We start from the raw sequence: 21385 nt of genomic DNA, 5'->3' as shown, positions 1-21385 counted from the left end.
TCCCTTTGGGGGGCACAACTTCTGAACCGCAGCACGCCGGAGTCTCCAGGCCAGACGGTGAGTAAGAGCGAAATGTTGCGTTCCTATTTCTTCGGAATTATGTCGTCTCTGGGCAGGATATGCAACAGGATATGCGAGTCAGGCCAGAGGGCTGACGGAGCCGAGCTACAAGGCGACCATTACGCTCGCGAGCTTGGCTCCTCCCCTATCAGACAACCTTGAGCACAACCACTTCCTCAACCCTGCCAAACGTGCTTCAGGCCCAACCACAGCACTTAAACTGCCTTTATCATGCCACCAACAACATTCTTATTATCATGGACAAAGGAGACATGATGGCTCTCATCCGGCTTGATCATTCCACTGCATTTCACAGTCTCCCACCCTATCCTGATCCAATGCCTCCACGACTATGACTTAATAGGAGCTGCTCTCCAGTGGATCTGCTTCTTCTTCACCCGGTGCCCAGTTGTTCAGTCTGGCACCATATACATAACGGACAGTAAACTGATCTGCGGAGTGCCCCAAAGATTCTCGCTCTGCCCAAAGCTGTTCAACATATACACGACTCCGGTCACCAGCATCATCTAAACCCATGGAATCAATATCACCTATGCGATGACACCTAACTCATCCTCTATCTCTCTCACAACACGCCAACATTTCCAGACCACCATCACTACCTGCATGTCAGAAGTTGCCAACAGGATGAAGATCAACTGTCTTAAACTCAGCTTCAACCAGACAGAGGTTATACTCTTTCAAAAGGACAGCTCTCTGTGGTCTCCAGTCTGGTGACCTGCTGAAACAGAGCAAAGCCCAACCTCACTAATCAAGCCATGAACCATGTTGGACTGGTGGGCAAACAACTCTCAATGACCAGCCAACTCAACACAGAGGAATCATCCTGTTTCCACACCTTCCAAGTCCACAAAAAGATATTAAAGTGGTCCCTCTCAACACCCGGAAAAAGTCACCAGTCCCTGATAACAAGCACACTGGAGACTACGGTAGTGCTGTTTATATATGCAATGGCATCACCGCTCACTTTTTAAAATTTCTCCAGGTCATCCAAAACACAGCAGCCAGATATGCTCCAACTTGCCCCCTGAACATACATGGCCAACGCCCTTAAAAACCTGCACTGGCTCCTAGTACACAAACGCGCCTTCTTCAAACTACTCCCTCACACATACAAGGCACTACACAAACTTGCACAGCTGCATCCATTACCACACTCCAACCAGAAGCTTCAGCTCGGCCAGCCTCCGACCAGTTCACACACCCCTAGCTAGAGTCAGCAGTCTGGACTGCCTGAAACGACCCCTCCGCTTATTAGAGCCGCCAGCTCTGTCCTTGAGTTTAGCAGCAAACTCAAAACCTGGCCTGGCTTTTCAACTGGGCCCAGCAAGGCTACGGCACATCACCCCTTCAGGCGCCAGGATACCATCCGGATGATATGCATCCCATACAAATACACATATTACAAGAAGGCTGGAAACGTGGCAGCTATGACAAAAGCATGAGTAAAACATTCTCCAGGATAGGAATGGAACCCCTCTAGTGTAAAACAAAAAAGTTTCATCATGGGAAAATATTTCCCTGAAGAACAAAAAAAAGGTCCTAACAAGGAATTGACACGTGCTTGGTAGTTTGTCATGATTTTCCATTATTCATTTTTTTACTTAAATATTGACATGGATCAAACATATTTTGTAAAATTGTACCTTAAAGAAATGGCATTTAAATTTCATCTTAGAACTTGCACAATAGTTTAGCAAAACTGTTCACAAACTTTTTTTTTTTTTCAGTTGCACATTGTTTTGGTTACTTTTTATTTTGAAAGTAATAGGTCATCAGTGTGGCTTCCATTCTTCTGCATATGGTTGCATAGAGCCAGGGAGTGTTCTGAGATTATAAATAACAACAAAAGATTAGTTTCACAAATATGTGTACACCTTTTAATGTTGCAACTATTGTCGGTAATGTAAGCTAAGCTTTTAGCGGTCACCCTCACAGAAAATGTTTTGTAGTAATGAATTCTACGTACAAATCTGAACACCTCAGACAAATTATAGATCCAGATGCGCCGAGTATAATATGATATTTGTTTTCATTGTTGATAGAGTGGAAGGGGCCATTTCACAAGTTGCGAGGCTCGAGTACGCCGTAGTGTACCTCCCCTTCAATAATCAGAGTAATAAGTAGCATATTATTCTCTGAACATATACAATTATGATTTGCGCCAAGCCATTCTTTCAGGTATTCTTTTAAAAAAATGCATTTAACCAAAACCAGAATGCAATATGTGAGTCAATAAACTATGATCTCTTCCAAGGGGATCCTTATCATTAGTCATTAAAAATGAATTGTCCCACCGACGTGCAAGATCTCGGAACACTTTGCAAGATTTATATTTACATACGTACCTGCAATTTCGGACAGTAAAAAACGCATATACATTGAAAACACTAGACTTAGCAAAATAAATAGGACTGGAGAGGCCCAAACATCATTTATGTTGCATTTTTTAAGATATCTCCAATTGTGGTAATATAGTCACTGAATCTAAAGTAACTAGAAATTTCGGTCACAAACCTCTTTTTTGAAAGGAAAAATAAAGTGAACGTAGGATAATGCTAAGTTAGAGCATTAAAACTGGCACTTGCTTTTAAGGAAATCACCCTTACTCCAGTGTCCCATCATGCACCAGAGGTGACAAGTCAGTTCAGTATCTGGAAGCACAAGTTACTTACCTTCGGTAACGATATATCTGTAAGAAACATTAGTTAGTGCTAGATTGCTGTCCACTTGTGGATTTTGTAATATTAGTTGTCACTATGCCCCAAACTCAGTGGTATTTAAAGACAACTAGAGTCTGAATCTTTCCTTTAAAAATCAAAATAATGACTGTATGCTTTAAACATAGGCCTCTCCTGCCAGCATTCAACCTACTGCGTTATTGCACCAGCTAAAAGGTCACAGAAATGTTTCCAGAATTGCAGATTCTGATGATGGAGTTGCATTTTCTGACTCCTTTGCATCAAAATGCACAACATACTAATATTGTGTGGATTAGGACTTCACAGATAGGTGCAGTTAGATTTGTGTTTGAGAGATTTTTTATTAAAATGACTCTGCACCTGTTTTCATATATCCTTACAAAGGGCATAGCTGCCATTGGTGCAGCAGGAAAACACAGGAGATGATGGACGGAATGTTGCACATTGGCAAAACATTCACCCCCAGTCACAGATCTGGGTTTAATCCATCGATATTTTTGCTCATCACATCACCCCAGTTCAGACATGGCCATATGCAAATCAGTCTTGACCCTGTGCCTCATGGGAACAGTCCAGCCCGAACTGCTAAACCATGTCTTTCTTCCCTGGACCGGAATCAAGCATCCTAGGACCGGTTTCTGGCTATCAGCCGTCATCAGCCAGGATAGCATGACTCCAGTAGCGTAGTGAGGACGGGACCCACGTATGAGCATACCCTTCCCACAATGGGCGAACAGCAAAACACACAAGATGATGGACGGAATGTTGCACATTGGCAAAACATTCACCCCCCGTCACAGATCTGGGTTTAATCCATTGATATTTTTCTCACCATGTCACCCCAGTTCAGACATGGCCATATGCAAATCAGTCTTGACCCTGTGCCTCATGGGAACAGTCCAGCCTGAACTGCCAAACCATGTCTTCCCTGAACCGAAATCAAGCATCCTAGGACCGGTTTCTGGCTATCAGCCGTTATTGGTGCAGCAGGTGTAGTGGTACCAGGGCTCAGAGGCACGAGGGACTTCCTAATTGATCATTTATGTATTTTGTCATTGGAACAGGGAGCAATATCCTTCCTTACACTGTGGCCAATGATACACTATCTACTGAGCAGTACAGGTACCAAAGTTCTACAAAGGATTCCCCAGCTGTGCCTCCACAATTCAGAACAGAAAGGACATTTCTTCCAAAGCACCTTAATTCAAACCCTCGAAGTCTCCTAATTTCCGTACCAAGACTGATTGAAAGAGTCCACAAGGCACCCTCCTTCTTCTGCAATACTGCTTTCCACACACATGCAATGACTGAACTCTGTAAATCATTGAATAACACCGTTAACACCCCTTTCAACCTCCCCCCCACCCCCACTACGTTTGTTGGAAATATATGCAGATGGAATAGTTAAGAGCATGTAAAGATTATACAAAAAACAACAATGATTTCTTAAACACTATAACATTACATTTGAACGCAGCTGCCACTGGCTACCACTAATTCGCCGTCCATGCTTTGTGGACACTAATGTTTTATGCCAACTTGACTCTTATTCAAATACAGGATAGCAACACCTGGAGTGTTTCAAATGTTTTGTCTGGACTAATGCAGTTTTCAACCTTTCATTGCACAAATGTTCTTTAATTATTGGAATTTTCTAAAGCTATTTCCTAATCGAACAGCTGTTCATTTCAGTCTTTCAGGTTTAGACACTGTGCTGCACATTTCATGTGTCAAAGCAACTGCAAACGAAGACAAAGAATAAAATAGTTTTGTAACATAGGAATGTATTCAACGTATTGACAATCTGATCATTTTTCAAGGTTGGACAGCAATTCATGAGGCATCTTCGAAAGGGTTTTGTGAAGTGATCTCCGAATTACTGAAAGTCGGGGCTGACGTAAACAGCCGCAGCCTAGATGGGAGTATGCCAATATATGATGCTGTTTCTGGAAATCATTTTAAGGTAATCATAATGTAAAATTAATATCTAGTTCAGGAGAACAAGGAAAGGAATGGAATTGAGTTGAAAATCCTTGACTATGCTGATGTAATATCTTTCAGCTGCTCCCATGTCACGAGGGGGATTTTATCCAGTCCTGTTTTTCAGCCAGCAGCACGGTATGATGCGGCAAGGTGAAATTCCAGTCAACCAATGAGCTGGAATTCGCACACTAATTTGGGGCACACTGCCATCACCCACATTTCAGATATTGGTTACATGCTGAGAGTTTTCTCGAAAATTATGATGTTAGTCACACAGATACTGGGTTATTTCTGCTGGCATCACCATCAGTGCACAATGCTCTTAATGATGGAGCCACAATTCAAAGCACTTTTCCCTCCATCCAGGTTTTCAGATGTTCTAACATAGTAGGTGTTCTACCTGGTACCATTGGTGTGAGTCTCCCTTCCATTTTTCGCTGTTATCTCCTCTGTTTTGGATATGTTTTTGCTGGTTAGATGCTTTGGGCACTGTGCCACTGCTATTCAGTGCCACAGTGCAAGTGCTCCCTATTGTAAATTATTGTAATGAATTAGTGACTCCATGATTGGCTTATTTAATTTACTTGTCAGACCCTAGTACAGTGCACCATGTGTGCCCAGGGCCTGTAGATCGAATGCTGCTAATGGGCTTGCAGCACTAATTGTGCCACCCACAGAAACAGCTTGTAACGTGTGTCTCAGGCCTGCCATTGCAGAGCCTGTGTGCAGTCTAGTACTGCCATGTCGACTTGGTAAGTGCGCCCACTTACCAGTCCCTAAACCTTCCCTTTTCTACATCTTAGCCACCCCTAAGGTAGGCCCTAGGGCAGGGTGCATTGTATGTAAAAGGTAGGACATGCCCTGATGTGTGTGGCATGTCCTGATTGTCAGCGTCTAGCCACTCCTTGGGTTTCTGTGTCATGCCAAAAGGGGTCCACCTCCAGACTTCCCCAACTCTGGAATGAAACAAGTCAGAGTAGTGAGGTAGTCAGGCGAGGGAAATAAAGAAGTAAGCCGGGACCAGGGGAAAGCGGGAGAACCTGCAACATAAAACACAGATTTAGTACATAGACAAGCTAAGCTTACTACTCTCATAATAGTCTCGCTAGAACTCGCTAATACCTTTCCACTGGTATGGGATTCCTGTGGTGAACTTCTAACAGGCAGGGACTTCAGCATCAACTCAAACACCTATAACAAGAAACCACAACGGATCAAACATTGATTCCACTACCACCACTTACACACAAACTGCAGTGCTTGCTCATACATACCAACTTACAATTATCCGGATTCAAGATAACTCAACTCCCAGGAATAAGGCTTTCTTCTCACATAGGAATGAGAGGTGAACGAGCCACAACCCACAGAGCTCCGCCCGTTCGGAGCCAGAGTAAGAGAACAAAATAATAAACTTAGGGTCCATAGAAGAGAAAGATAAGTATTCCACAGGACTAAACACTCCAACCACGCTTCCTTCAGCGCAGCAGTAAAAAGGAAGAACGTCGAGCCACTGACACAGTTACCACCTTATTGTTCCGATTTCATCAAAGGACAAATGTTAGGCTCGCTGTAGGCATCGGTTTGTCTCCCTTGGGAAAGCGTTTCCACAGCGTGATGAACATAAATCAACTCCCCTCCGGTGATCGCACCACACTGGAACTTCCTTTAGAGATTCCCGACAGGGGAAAGAGCGATGAGAGGAGCCGCGCTTTCTGCAGCGCGAACAAAATACCAGCCCAACTGAAAAGGAAAAGCTCACCCAGCAACTGACCGGGAACTGTAGAAGGAACCAGGCGCTTACTTCAATGCCCGAAATAACATCTAGGAGGCGACGAAGTGCAGAACGCAACTTCAGCGCCAACAACGGAGGTCCGAGGAAGAACTCCTCGCAGCAGGAGTCAAACTCTGTAATCCAAAAGAGAGAGCCCCCACGCAGGCAGCGTGAGGCTCGAAGCACGAACAAACTACTGCAAAACGGCAGATTACGCGCACCGCACCCATGACCTGACTGGGCAATATAGACGGTGCTCCTCCCACATAGGCATTCTGGGAGTCGTAGTCCAGGGTGCAGAAACCAGGCAATGTAGGCGCTTTAGTACAGCAGGCTCCGGTCAGCGCCTGACACTGATAGTGAATTACAGCCAGTGTCGTTTTTCACTCTTGGAAGGCCACCTGTCCCCATAGGTCAGAATGGGCAGTTTGAATAAAACATCTTATAATCCTAACTGACCCAGGGAACATGGTAGAAAAACGAATTTAGTATGCCTGAAGTCAGAATGATAAAATACATCTTTTAGTCAAGTTGGTATTTACATTCTGTGTTTAAAAATACCACTTTTAGAAAGTAGGTATTTTCTTGCCTAAACCATCCAGCCGGCCTCTGCTAGGTTGTGTATTGCATGTCTGGTTTGTGAGTGACAGGGGCTGAGAGGGCTCCAGGAGGCAGGGTGAGTCAGCACTAGGCTGAATAGACCTATCAGCATTGGGAGTGGTGGGATGAGTAGCCCTGGGCCTGAATAGGGCTGTGCATGCATTCCACATTGCTGGCTCCACCTCCTGTGCTGCGTCTGATGACCCTGGCCCACACTGACAAAGGAAGAAGTTGTGCACTGGCAGAATGCCCCCAGAACAGGTTTAGAGTAGGTACAGACAATCTCTGCCTTCAGAGACAAAGGATTTGTGTGTATAAAAAGGGGGACTCAGACCCCAGAACATTAGATCACTTCTGGACATCAAGATGGACCTTTTGCCAAGGAGAAGAACCAGAGAATCTGCAGGAGTTTTTGACTTCCCCTGTGCCATTGTGTTGCTTTCTGGGGTTGGTGTGCAGTGATTTCTTTATTGCCAAGGAAAGGAGAAAGACTTTTATTTGCAACTTTCATCATCTTGAAGAAGAATCTCCAAGGGCTTGAACTGTGCTTGCCTCCTGCTGAAGTCTCGGGGATACAAGACTTCACCACCAGCTGCCCTCTGAATTTCCTCGCTGGGAATTCTGTCTGCAGAAGCCTGCGTGTTGTTGTGAGCTGGAAGCGCGAATCAACGAGAAGAAGCATGTCACATCTGCAGCTGTTGCCGTCGCATCATCGGAGAAGCGTGTCGGCACCGCAAGGGTCGCAGTCATCGCATCACTGGAGAAGCAAGACTTAGTTGCAGCTGTTTGCCGTTGCATCCCCGGAGAAGCGTGTCGCCACCGCAAGGGTCACTGTTGCATCACCGTAGAAGCGCGTCACAGGGCCTGTCGCGGCTCCAAAGTTACAGAGTCGCCATCGGGCATGCACGCACCGTCCTCACGTCGTCGTATCGCTTCGAATCAAGGCGCCATCTTGTCGCATCGCAACTGGGATGCACCACGAGATCGTTGCATCACCTCCTCTCCGGTAAGGAACAGACACATCGCCTACTTTGCACAAGCACTGAGGAACAGACGCATCGCCTCCCCTGAAGCAAGGAACCGACGCATCTTTTTCCCTGCGAACCTTTTGTTTATCTTGTGTGACACATTCAAAGGTACTTAGTGAGAAACGTGTCGCATTTACCATCTAAAGTAAACTGAGTTATTTCTACCATCTTAAAGTCATTTTCTTACAACTGTTTTGTGGATTTTTGTGATTTGGGTCTTGTGTTAAGTCTATATAAAGAATACTTATTTTATAAAACCTGTGTTGTGCCCATCTGTAGTGTTTTCACTATATTACTGTATGTGTATTCACAAATGCTTTACACACTGCCTCTGAGATAAGCTTTCCTGCTCGTGCTAAGCTACCACATGGTTGAGCAGGGGTTATTTAGGAGTGTAGCCCCCTTACTCTGACTGGAAGCAAGGGTCCCAATTTGGACAAAGGTGCAAGCCATTGCCAACTAGAGACTTCCAGTTCTAACAGTAGGTGAAGAACATTTGACCATCACCTGCTTCACTCTCTTCCTTAAAGAAGGCTTCATAGACCAGATTTCCTTGGTAGAATTTCAAGCAAGATTGTCTAGCTCAGCCTTCCACTTTTTGGGGTTAACCACCTGATTACTGCATACCAACGATATGGCCATTTGAGTAGTCTAGATATTTGCAGGACCATATTTTCGGAAACCAAGCATATTTCCATGAGATCGTCATATGCCATGAAGTGGAAGTAATTCTGCATCTGACCTCTATTCAGACAGGTGGATCAATACTAGAGAGAAAGTTGGGTCGATTTCTTGCATGAATACAAAGCACAGTCCAGGTTGAAGTGGATTTCCCAGAAGGAGTCTGACTGGCTGTAACATATGGGCGATTTCAGCTAATCCGAATAGAGCCCCGTGTTAGGGCCATTCTGATTGTGTGTCCACAACAAAACTAAATGACCTGTGCACAGAGACATTTTAAGGCATGGGCAAAGTGGGGCAATTACGCAGGGCACCCATCTTAAAGTGAACTTTCTTTTTGACCTCTGTCTAACCTAATTATCTATCTAAACCTCTCTCTCCACATCAATCATTGACTGTCTCTCTATCCAGTGTCATCTTAAGAATTTTTCGGGGCTCGGAAATACATATTTCAACTTTGTTTTTGTGGCCCTGTTAAGGTTTAGAATATGATTTAGTACTGTTTGGAATCATGCAGGCTTGAATTAACTAACAGTAAATAGGTAATACAATTCAAATTTGTTCTGTACATGGGCCCCTAAAATATATTATGCTCGTAGACCCCAAAATCTTTAAGATGATACTGCCTATGCACCAACTGCCTGTGAATCACGCAGGATGGTAGTTTGGCTGTGGTCTGAGGAAAGCAGCAAACTTACTGCACACAGTTCGGCCCTTTTTCTTTACATTGAGTTCTCAGATTAATGCTACTATTCCCATCCACATACTGCAGACAATAATTCGTTTCACCAGCCCTGTCTAGGACATATATCTTTGAGAGTCCAGCTTCCCTGTATACCCTATTCACATAAGGACTCTTTGAATGCTCCTTATTAGGAACATCTGGGTTGGTTTGATTCTGCTATTCTTTTCTAACTTTTATGAATATCAGAGAGAATCTCATGATGGGGAAGAAATTCTACTTACTTGCAGTCCTAGTTCTCTCTCTCAGGGGAGCTCCATTGATATATCAATCCTGTAGGGTAACTGTTCCTACGGTGTGCAATCACGGGTTGAAAAAGTGGTAGGAAGATTGGATGGGTACTTCCTTATTAGGAAGTGGCGCCCTCACAAACACTTGAGGGTGTCATACTTCATCATCTGGCTCTGCTCTTCGTGGGGTCGGGCTGCAATACCCCATGGTCCCTGCAAGAGGGCTCTGTGGCAGAGATCTTTTGATAAGAAGCCATGATGGTGAATGCAGTTGTGTGGGGAAAGGGTGGAGATCAAGTAGTGAATTAAATCTGCCTGTGGAGTACCTCAATGTTATATTTTAATCCGAGGCCCCCACGGTAAGGTTAAAATGGTGTGTATAGATTTTGAGTTTCCCGTAATGCAGAAGAACTTCTACTTGTGTGTGTGGGTATGGGTCGATATGTTTCACTTCCTTAGTGGTCCAGGAGGACTGAAACAGGGAGAAAGACAGTCCCTACCCTTACTCTCGGTTATGTGGGGGGATTCCGTGTATCATGAGGTATTCACTGTTACCACCAAATATTTACTAAAAGGTCCCTTAGGTACCTAGTGGTCAGATGACCTAAGGACGTCTGGATTTCCAACCTGTAAGAGAAACATTATGTAAAAACAATGTAATATTCAATTATAGCTGGATAGTGCATACCCAGATGTATGTCCCTGGGGGACACATCATCATATTGTTGTCTCTAAATCAAAACGTGCAATGAGCAAAACATTTTTGTGAGGATCCTCCTGTGCAATCTGTCACGCATCCCATAAACATTAGGTGAGTCATTATCACAGCCAACGTTTTTGAAGAGGAACAAACACACACAAATACATATGCGTATAAGAAAATTATATTTGGTCTTAACGTAATGGTAGGGATCATATCATACTCTGAAATAAGAAAAAAAAAGGCACCTTGGGTCCAGGCAGTGGACCGAGACTTTGCTGCGGTTTAGATACTGCAGGAAAAGTCAAAATTGTAAGAGAAGCAATTAGCATACTTGTTATCGTTCCGATCCAAAGGGAATGTGCGGACCGGGTGAGGTTTTTTACTTATGTGCATAGTGGCGGTATATAGTGCGTAGACCTACCTCTATTAACAATCATAAGGACTGAGTAGTCCCACCCACATGCAGTGATCCCTGAGCACTTCTTATAATATAACTTCTTAAGTGTAGATATTCACCTTTCTTCAGTAAGGCCTGGCGAAACACTTGAGTGTTTTGCAGTTTATAAGTAAGGCTACAATGGCCAATCTCTTCAGATTGTATTAAAAAAAGGATATATATATATATATATCAATACACACTCCTCAGCAACCAAGGAATGACGACGCCATGCCTTGACAAATCCTTACGTTTTTATTTGTCGGCTGATGGGACGCGTTTTGCCTGAACCAGCAGGCTTGCTCACCAACAATGTTTTGTCAAAATCAACCATTTTTTAAATGCTGTGCATGTGACATATCACATGTAGAACTACTAACACAGTATTATGCAAAACAGACTCATAGTTTGCCAACTCGAAATGAGGAATTGGAATCTCGTTCAAGAAAAAACAACCTTTGCATCCTAGGTGTACCGGAGTCGACAGCCACCGGTAAAATGGAGGAATACGTGGAACGCCTTCTTATAGCGTTGTTTGACAGAGAGGAATTTTCATCGGTCCTTGTTGTGGAGAGAGGGCATCGTTCGCTGGCAAGTGACCTGCTCCCGGGACCCCTCCACGTCCCATCATTGCCAAATTGTTGAATTATCGAGATCGGGACACTGCTCACTGACTCTCTCGTGAAAAATGACAACTTTCATACCAGGGAATGGAGATATCAATCCACCCCGATTTTACCATGGCTGTCCAGGAGCAGAGACGCAAATTCCTCCATGTCAAGAAAAAACTGCAACAACTCAATATGCAATATGCTATGCTTTTCCTGGCCGCCTCAAAGTAAAACACCAAGGCAAACAGTATTTTTTCACTAATCCGCAACACGCCCAGGACTTCATCAAGACCCTGCCTAAACAGCCCGGCGGCCGTGAGTAGCCCGCGCGCCACCTGGGAAATAATGGCGGCGCCTCCTACATTGAGTAACACCTACTAAAGCAGACACTGAAACCGACAAGAACGATAACATACCCCTCCAGTGATACTCAAGAATCCTCAAGACTGCTGGGACTTTGACTAGAACTAAGTGGCTCCCACCCATATCACAAGGACTTAACAGGACACAGAGCCCATACCACGCAATCTGCAGCGAAACCTCAGACATTGTGCTTCTTGCAGCTGGCTGCAGCAGAAAATAACCTGCTCCCTGATTTATACCATGCCTACCGCCCTGCATTGCAATTTAATGAACCCCTAGCGGCACAAGGCGCTACACATAGCCCAAATAGAGGACCTACACTCCAGATACAGTACCTGATGTCCTGCAGCAGGCACTGCCTGCCTGCACCAATGCACATCCTCCGCTTAACTGCATTGGAAAAAGCATACTGGACTAGGAACCGCACCAGACACTGCGCCAAAGATGGACTTACTCCTTACCACCCGAGCACCCTTCGCGAGGTGAATCTGGTCGCCCTTTAGCCTCCGCCACCAGGTAGGTAAACCCTAAAACTTTGTATTTTATAAAATGACTGAACGTTTACCCCAGCATCCCCAGTTAGGGAGGGGATATATGGGACTATTGGGGAGGGGGAGGGACAAGTCACGGCGAGTTGGGGTTGCTGTTGTGGGAGGGGGGAGGGATCGGGGAATGTTCTTTACACACCATTTTGCACTGTACCAATTTGTCCACATATGTTGATGCCGTCCTCTATAACCATACGAATTGCATTCTACACCAATATAATTCTCCATATGCACCATGGAATCCCGACCTAGAACCCTCCAGTGTAATTTTTTGACGTGGAACGTACAAGGCCTGGGGAACCCCGCAAGTGCCACCACATACTAGCCTACCTAGATCGTCACAACATCCACTGTGCCATGTTCCAGGAAACACACCTGCTCCCACTACTTCCTCCACTTTTGCAACCCACTGGGCAAGCAACAGATGCTTCTCATCCTATTCCTCAAATGCCTGAGGTACTCTCATTCTGGTGAAACACACACTCCCTTCAACCCCCATTGGCTCTTACGAAGACCCACAGGGCCGCTACAGCATTCTGTGGGGCCGGCTATCCACACAATCCATAACACTAGTATCTTGCTATGGGCCCAACACTGATGATCCGGAATTTTTCCAGATATTATGGGGAAAAATACAGGACATTGGGTCTACGCACTTACTATGGGGAGGAGACTTCAATGTTACTATCAACCCGACTCTGGACAGGTCGCACCCGCAGCCTCACCACTACACTAATGCACAATGCACCCTCAAAAACATTGTAGAATATCATGACCTTGTAGATGCTTGGAGAACTCTCCATCCGCTGGCTCAAGAGGGCTCTTGCTACTCCTCTGTTCACTCCTCCTGGTCGCAAATAGACAATTGGCTGGTTGATAAAGGATTAGTGACCTAGATATCACATGCGTCTCACCTCCCTCGCACATATTCGGACCATTCCCCTGTGCTCCTCACTCTTACGCCACCACATTAAGATCCCCCATCCTCTCCTGGCGCCTCAACCCACAAACACTATTAGACCCTGTTTTCAAAGACGAACTTGAGCAGGAATGATCAGAATTCTTCCTCCGCAATAATAGCTCAGCCCTGCACTACACCACGATATGTGAGGCCTTCAAGGTCACCTTCCAGGGCGTCTGCATTGCCAAAAGTGGGGGACTATTAAAAAATATCTGCAATACACTTCAGATGCAGAAACAAAACATTAAACAAACTGAGTTGCCTATAGAGTCCACACCCTCCCCTACATTGCAAACGCACCTACGTACCCTGCTCACAAAGTACTAGGAAATGGCATAACGAGAATGTAAATTTAGGGGGAAATACCATCAGGCCGGCCACTACGGAGAACGGGAGTGGCCGGGGCGGGTGCTGGCTTCCTCTATCCGACCCCATCGCTTTGCTAACACTATTCTCGAGATTGAAGATGAGGACGGACAAACACACAGAAAGACTTCGATATACTCGATATTTTTAAGAGGTTCTATAAAAAACTGTATGCAACCCACCGACAAACTCCAGTGGATTTCACTTCATTCTTTGAAGACACTGCTATTGCTTGGTTAGGAAACGGCCAAAGAGACTTCCTTCTTGCTCATCACGGGGACGAGAAAATTATCTCCGCTATAATGCAGCTACAAGGCTCCGGGGCCGGACGGCCTCCCAGCCGAATTTTATAAAAATATTTTGCCGTCTGTTCATCCTGATACTGCGCCACGTCTTTGAGGAAGCCTGTGAATCAGGCATCTTGCCCCAAATAATGCGTGAAGCGCTCATTATCTCCCTACCCAAACTAGGAAAACCGACCACACAAGTTTATTCGTACAGGCCCCTGTCACTCATAAATGTAGGCGCCAAGATCCTAGCTAAATTGATTGCAAACCGTAACAGCCCTCTTATGCCTTTGTTGGTCCTCCCTGACCAATCGGGGTTTGTCCCAACTAGAAGTACATCCCATAACTTATGCACTCTTTTCGCACTACTCCACGATATCAACCCCAACGAGGATGCGGCTGCTATCTTCCTTGACGCCACTAAGGGAGTTGACTCCCTTGAGTGGGACTATTTATCCTTTGTACTAGTGCGCATGGGCTTCCCTCTCCCATTCTTAGCGTGGATAAACTTACTGTAGACAGGACTCCGAGCTACAGTGATGGTCAATGGCATGCAGACTTCCACCTTTCTAATAGCCAGGGCACCAGGCAGGGATGTCCTCTGTCCCCCCTTCTATTAGCCCTGGCTATTGAGCCCCTCGCTGCCAAGATTCAACAACATTATCGAGACCAACCCCCTTATTTATCTAGACAGACAAATACTTATCTCTTTATACGCTAATGACCTCACTCTTTATCTAGGATATCCGGACGTAAGCCTGAACCCCATCCTCCGACTATTTATTCTCTTCGGGCAGCTATCCGGAGTCAACATTAACTGGGGTAAATCCCAGATATACCCCCTTACTTACTCCACTCCAAAATTCATACCGGATTATCCCCTCAAATGGTGTGACGACACGCTCACTTATCTTGGTATAATCATCTCTCGCAACCGCGAGGAGCTGATGAGGGTTAACTATGGTCACGCGCTAGATTCAATAGCTGATGAAATTACGAGATGGATCTCGTTACCCCTATCTATGGGTGGCAGAGCTGCCCTCATATAGATGGTAATATTGCCCAAGCTTCTATATTTGTTTGTCAATATTCCCTATGCCCCCAGTCGCCACTTTTTCTTGTCCATCAGAACTCAGCTCATATGACTTATCTGGGGAAGGAAACAGGCCAGGCTGCAATGGGACACCATCACCCGCCCATTCTGTGCAGGCGGGTTCGGAATACCAGACATGGAGTTAATCTTTAGCTGCGAACAAGCCCACTTTGCCACACACTGGATGAATCCTCCCTTACATGCCCACCTCGTGATTGAAGATAGCTACATGCCCCCTACCACCTGTACCGCCTACCTCAGCACCCCTGCAGTCCAGCGGCGCCTCGCCTCCACTACTGTCCAATGCACCAGCGCTTGGCATGATCTAGCTAATTCCACACAATGCATACTGTTGTACTCCCCTCTCCTGCCCCTTCCCGGGCGACAGGATATCCCGGTGACACAGGAAGGCGGATGCCGCCGGCTCCTCCGTAAGCTGCCCATACAAACCTGGGGACAACTCTACACAGGAGGAAAATTCCGCACAAGCGAAGAATTGTTTAGTTATACAAATCCCATTCCCCTAGAGAGATTTTATTACATCGGACTGCGTCAGGATGTGAAAGCTATCACATCTGATTTCCCACAAGAGCCCCTCATTATGCCTCCACTGCACGCACTCCTGCAACAAGCTGACCCCGCACATGTGCTCTCACTATTATAATGCACGGTACAATCTAACAGAGAGCATGACCCCCTTTGGCCCGGTGCAGATGGGAGAGAATTAGGACACCCCCTCACTGTTGAGCAGTAAACATTTTGCTGCAGACAAACAGGAGATATATCCGCTAGCAACAGATTTAGAATTATACACTATAAATACGTACATCGCCTCTACTATACACAAGCGCGACTGCACCGCCTACGACTTCAGGATAACGACAGATGTGACCGCTGCGGAGGAGAGGGTGCTGATTTTAAACACATAGTCTGGGACTGCCCGCCCATCCAACGCTATGGTCGGAGATACTAATGGCAGTAGACCACATGACGAGTTTACACATTCCTGAAGACCCCCTGACCGCACTATTGGGATACACTGAACCCCTTGCTGCCAAAGTGCGGAGATACACCTCTCTTGCACTTTCTTGCTAAGAGACGCATCACCTGTAGGTGGGAAAGGGGGAGGGCGTCAAAATTTAAGGACTGGCTCCAAGACCTTATCTACTGCCAAGAGCAACTACATACTTACGCGGATCTCCAACCCCCCTCATCCCGCCCAAAGGACATTTGGGCCCCCTTACAAACATATCTATTGGAGCACACTACCGACACAGAATCTACGACACCCTAGTAGGCTTATGACATGATGTTAAGGGAATCCCCACCTACGTCTACACACACCATTTACTGGAGAACACGGGACACCACGGGACATCACCCTACACCCCATGGATCAGAGTGCGCCACCACCACAGATATGCATATTTCGATCACAGTGCAATAGTGGAAATGTCGATTTCTTTTTCCTTTACAGTTATTGTTCGTTATTGCATGATTGCAGATATTCAACTGCCCTTAAAGCTCATTGTTCCAACTAACGCAGCCGGCCCGATGTGATTTTAGGCGACTTGCTGTGTACTCCCCCGCCTTTTGGTTATATTATCTCCATGCTCAGCGCATCGCAATGCCGCCCCCACTGGGGATGTAGACAGTATGCTGTGCTTCACACTTCTTTACCTTTAATCAAGGTTTTCAAAATCCCCTCCCCCAAAAAATCTAATACCCTCCAGTGGGTTCGCCTGTCGCACATAATTTGGGACCCACTTTTCACAGCCTTCCAGTGGGCTCCAGGATGAGACTCTGCATGACTGACCTCATAAAACTGATGTACCCTTAAAAAAGTGCAAAGTTCACCCTCACAGGGCCGTGCAATTATGGCAGTGCTTCATCCCATGCGGCTACAGAACGCCGCTTACATATGCTCCGAATGGTTTCCCAAAATTTGAGTCCGTGGCAGTTTAGGTTTCCAACCTTTATTTTCAAAAAGGCATGCAGCTTCCCATCCCTATTACTGGTCCCTGGCCTTACGCGTTTCGAAGCTTTCCTTGCTTCTCATCAGAGCCCGTGTCAGCAGGCAGTTCAAAGTTGGTCCACAATTATGTGCAACAGGCGAACCCACTGGAGGATATTAAATATGACAAAAAGAACCACAACTACCAGCATGCACTTTTAAATGACTGTCCAACATGTGGGAACACCGGAAGCCACGTAGAGTTTAAAAGCGTGCAGGGGAGGGGTGGTAGCCTCACTGAACTGCTTGCTGACACGGCCTCTGGTGAGAAGCATGGAAGGCTTCAAAACGCGTAAGGCCAGGTACCTATAATTGTAAAGATTGTTCACATTAATCTCCCTGACTGTTTAGCCTCCCTCTCTGTGCCATGCCACAGCACAAAGAGGTCATCAATATATCTTAACCATAGGACTGTGTGCTGTAGCCAATGTTTCATCTCTTTACCACCGAGCACCTGCTACTCTCACCAGCCCATGTGAAGATTTTCATAGATGGGGGCAAAGAAGGTGCCCATTTTTTCTTCTTTTTTTAAAAAGACTTTATTGATTTTCATGAAATTACACATTCAATCCTGCCGCCCCCTGATTGGGCAACAAAATAAACTAGGATGAAATACCACAGACATCACGCCAATATGAATACATAGTCGCCCCCTTCGTCCCACCAGGCGTCTGTGATACAGCGTAGTCCGTCTGCATGGTTGATCCAGGCCAATGGTGCGGAGCAATAAAACATTTTTTTTTTAAAAAGAACACACCCCCCTCTCCCTTTTGAAACTTCCCCAACAGAACTCCCCACTCCAATCACCCTTCCAAGCATGTCGCCAGCCACTAAGTTGTGCAAGAGAGCAAATACTACTCCCCTACCACCTATCATACTCCACACCCCGCGGGGCGCAGCAGCAAGTGGATCAAGAACACAGAGCGAAGCTGCCTATCATGATCCCAGTGGCCTCCCCTCACCCTGTACTTCCACCAGCGGGAAGAGTCTCTCAAGGGCCCTCTGCCACATCTCTCTCCTCAAGGGCCACTTCGTCGTCAACAGTCGGATGCTTGAGCAGCTCCAGGAGTGCCACCCATGCTCGGGCCATTTCCTGTGATTTCTCACTGCCATTACGCTGAGCCAAACGCAATCTATAGTTTCCCTCGCTTTCTGCCCATTTTACCATCTCCCTATTCCAGTGCACTAGACTAGGCCCCTGCCTCGCCTTCCAGTGGGAAGTAATTTCTCGTTTAGCCAAGACCAACCCCAGGTCAATGAACCGGCTGGTGACCTTAGTCTTGGCAGTGTGCGGAAACCAATGCAACAAGCAGAGCCCTGGTGTCACCTTTAGCTCCCTCTCCCTCACAGTCAACAGAGAAGTTGTCACCTCCCGCCAGAAGCCTCCCACCTGTGGGCAGTCCCAGATCATGTGGGAAAATTCGCCCCATCTTGGTCACAATGGGGGCAAGTGGCCGACCCCCCAAAATACTCAGCAATTTTACTAGGTGTGAGGTAGGCCCTATGAAAGATATAAAATTGGATGAGCTGGAAACGTGCATTTCGAGAAGATTTCCACGGCTCCTTACGATCGCCTCCCAAGATTAAGAACGCATAAGGGGTCCCAACATGCGTCCTCCGGGCCAGACGCGCCCAGCATTTTCATACCGTCTCCAAATCCGGTGGCAGTGAGGCGCCTCTCAGGGGGGCTCGTAGCAACACACAGGACAGGAGGGGCCATCTCGGAATCAACTCATCCTGGTTTTCCGGGCACCTAATATGACCCACCACCCACTTCGTGAACCATTGAAGCTGTGCGGCATGGTAATAGGCCTCCAGGTCCGGCAACGCACGGCCCCCCTCTGATCTGGGCCTCTGCAGGGTGGTTAATGCCACCCTCCATCTCCCAGCTCCCCAGATAAATCCTGTAATCAGAGTGTTCAGCTGTGCGAAGAGCCTACCCGGGATCCATACGGGGAGGGTCCCAAAATAATAGAGAAACCTGTGCAAGATGACCATCTTCACCAAGGCGACCCTGCCGGCCACCGATAGGGGAAGAGTCCCCCAGAAATCGAAACAGGTTTTCGCTCAGCGCACTGCCCGCCCACATTGCCCTTCAAAAGCTCGGCGAGAGCATGATAGATCTGAGTCCCCAAGTATGACAAACACCGACATTCCCACGGGACATCCCCTACCTTCGGGTGATCCATCCCGACCGGCCTAGTAGGGAACAGACAGGACTTGGTCCAATTCACCCTGAAGCCCACCACCCTCCCCAAGGTCTCCAGCAAGTCCCTCGCTCCTTGTAGGGCGTCTCCAGCATCCTGCAGGAACATGAGGAGATCGTCTGCATACAATGCTATGAGTTGCACTCGTCCCTCCACTACTAGCCATGGGAAATACCGTCCTGACCTGCCGTGGGCAGCCATGGGCTTCATCGCCAGGGCAAATAACCAAGGGGACAACGGGCACCCCTGCCTTGTTCCCCGAGCGACCGTACAGGCAGCAGAAATCAAGCCCCCTGTCCTCACCCGAGCGGTAGAAGCACTGTAGAGCAGCGCTGTCCATTGTATAAAGCATTCCCCCAGTCTGAACTCTCGCAAAACATTAAAAAGGTAGGGCCAATCCAGACTATCGAAGGCCTTTTCGATATCAACCGATAAAATGCAGGCCTCCTCCTTGTCATAGGATTCAGACCCCAAGATTCGCAGAAGTCTGCGTATATTCATCGCAGTGTTGCTGGAGGGAATGAATCCGGCTTGGTCCGCATGGATCAGTTTCGTCATATGGGCAATCAACCGACTGTCCAAGATGCGGCTTAGGATCTTGTAGTCAAGATTGAGCATCGCTAAGGTTCTATATGAGGAACGGTCCCAAGCAGGTTTGCCTGGCTTGAGAAGGGGAACTCTGAGAGCTTCACGTGAGAAGGCAGGACGGGCTCTCTCCCGACGTGCCGCGTTATAGAGCGCCACCAAACAGGGAGCCAGAACATCCGTGTAGGCTGCGTAAAATTCAACGGGGAGCCCATCGGTCCCCGGCGTTTTGTTTCTGGCCATGTGCTTTATGGTGCTGCGTACCTCACCCACTTCAATGTCCCGACTCAAAGCCTCGGCGTCGTCAGCCTCAAGCTATGGTAACTCCGCCCTTGGCAGAAAGTCCTCATCCCCCGGGATCCCGGGACCCAACCTGCTCCGGTACAACTCGGTATAATACTGTAAGAAATAATCATTAATACGCCTTTGGGTGTGAAATACCTCATCACCTTGCCCCCTCAGCTCCGTTATCAGGGTCCCCCTTCCTGCCAGATTGGCAAACCAATTGGCTGTCATGTTCCACATGCACCTTATCTGTGTAGGCCTTGTAGTCATAGCAGCGCAATCTCTCGATTTGAACTGCCATATCCTCCTGAGCCTCAAGTAACCCTGCTTGCCTGTCCGGACGCTCCGGGCGCCCCTTCTCAACATCTCGCACCCACTGTTCTGCCCTCTGTACGTCTTGCAGCAACACTCTGCGCATTCCCACTACCTCCCCTATACAGCGCCCCCGAACTACCGACTTAAAAGCGTCCCATTCGACCACCAGAGACGATGCGGTGTTGGCGTTGAGTCGAAAATATTCGTCAATGGTCGAGCCAATAGTAGCACGGAACACTGGATCCTCTAACATGTCAGGACGAAGTCGCCATGTGGGGATGGCGGGGCGATCCCGCAGCCAATGTAAGGTTGTAGGCAGTGGGTTATGATCAAACGATTGCCTAGCAGGTGCCCATGGCAGTCCCCCTCTGCTGTTGATGCAGCTGCTTATCAAAGATGAAGATATTGTTAGTGAGACACCATTTTATAATTTCTAAAAGAATGTTATTGTGTAAGGCAAATCCTAATGGCCTCATCCGTAGGAAATGCTGTACCGCCCGTAGGCCATCTGTGTGGTGGATGTTGTTGTATAGAATGGAGACATCTAACGTTATTAGTCTCATATCACTTTCCCATTTGACATCATATATATGTTTGAGGAAATCAGAGGTATCTCTGATAAAAGAGGGCAATGAACTTACAATTGGTTTAAAAAAGAAATCGCTATACTTAGAGGTATTTTCAAAGATACTCTTTTGGGCTGCTATTATTGGTCTGCCTGGTGGTCTGGAGCTGTCTTTATGGACTTTAGAGATCATATAGAAGGTGGGTATCACAGGATGGTCTTTTC

At 46.8% G+C, this 21385-nt stretch overlaps 1 protein-coding gene across 5 annotated transcripts in view; it reads left to right on the top strand.

Moving 5' to 3' along the window:
- The window catches only part of ANKRD31 (ankyrin repeat domain 31), a 2265957-nt gene that overhangs the window by 1369206 nt on the left and 875366 nt on the right, over positions 1 to 21385 (top strand). For all 5 annotated transcript variants that reach the window (XM_078675241.1, XM_078675243.1, XM_078675240.1 and 2 more), the window contains one exon: positions 4604 to 4746. In XM_078675241.1, the coding sequence (XP_078531367.1) occupies positions 4604 to 4746 (143 nt within the window). The remainder of the gene's footprint in view (positions 1 to 4603; positions 4747 to 21385) is intronic.

This window comes from Lissotriton helveticus, chromosome 2_1 (genome assembly GCF_964261635.1).
Source record: "Lissotriton helveticus chromosome 2_1, aLisHel1.1, whole genome shotgun sequence".
NCBI lineage: Eukaryota > Metazoa > Chordata > Amphibia > Caudata > Salamandridae > Lissotriton > Lissotriton helveticus.
Note: the sequence above shows the minus strand (reverse complement) of the source record. Positions and strands in the feature narration are given on the sequence as shown.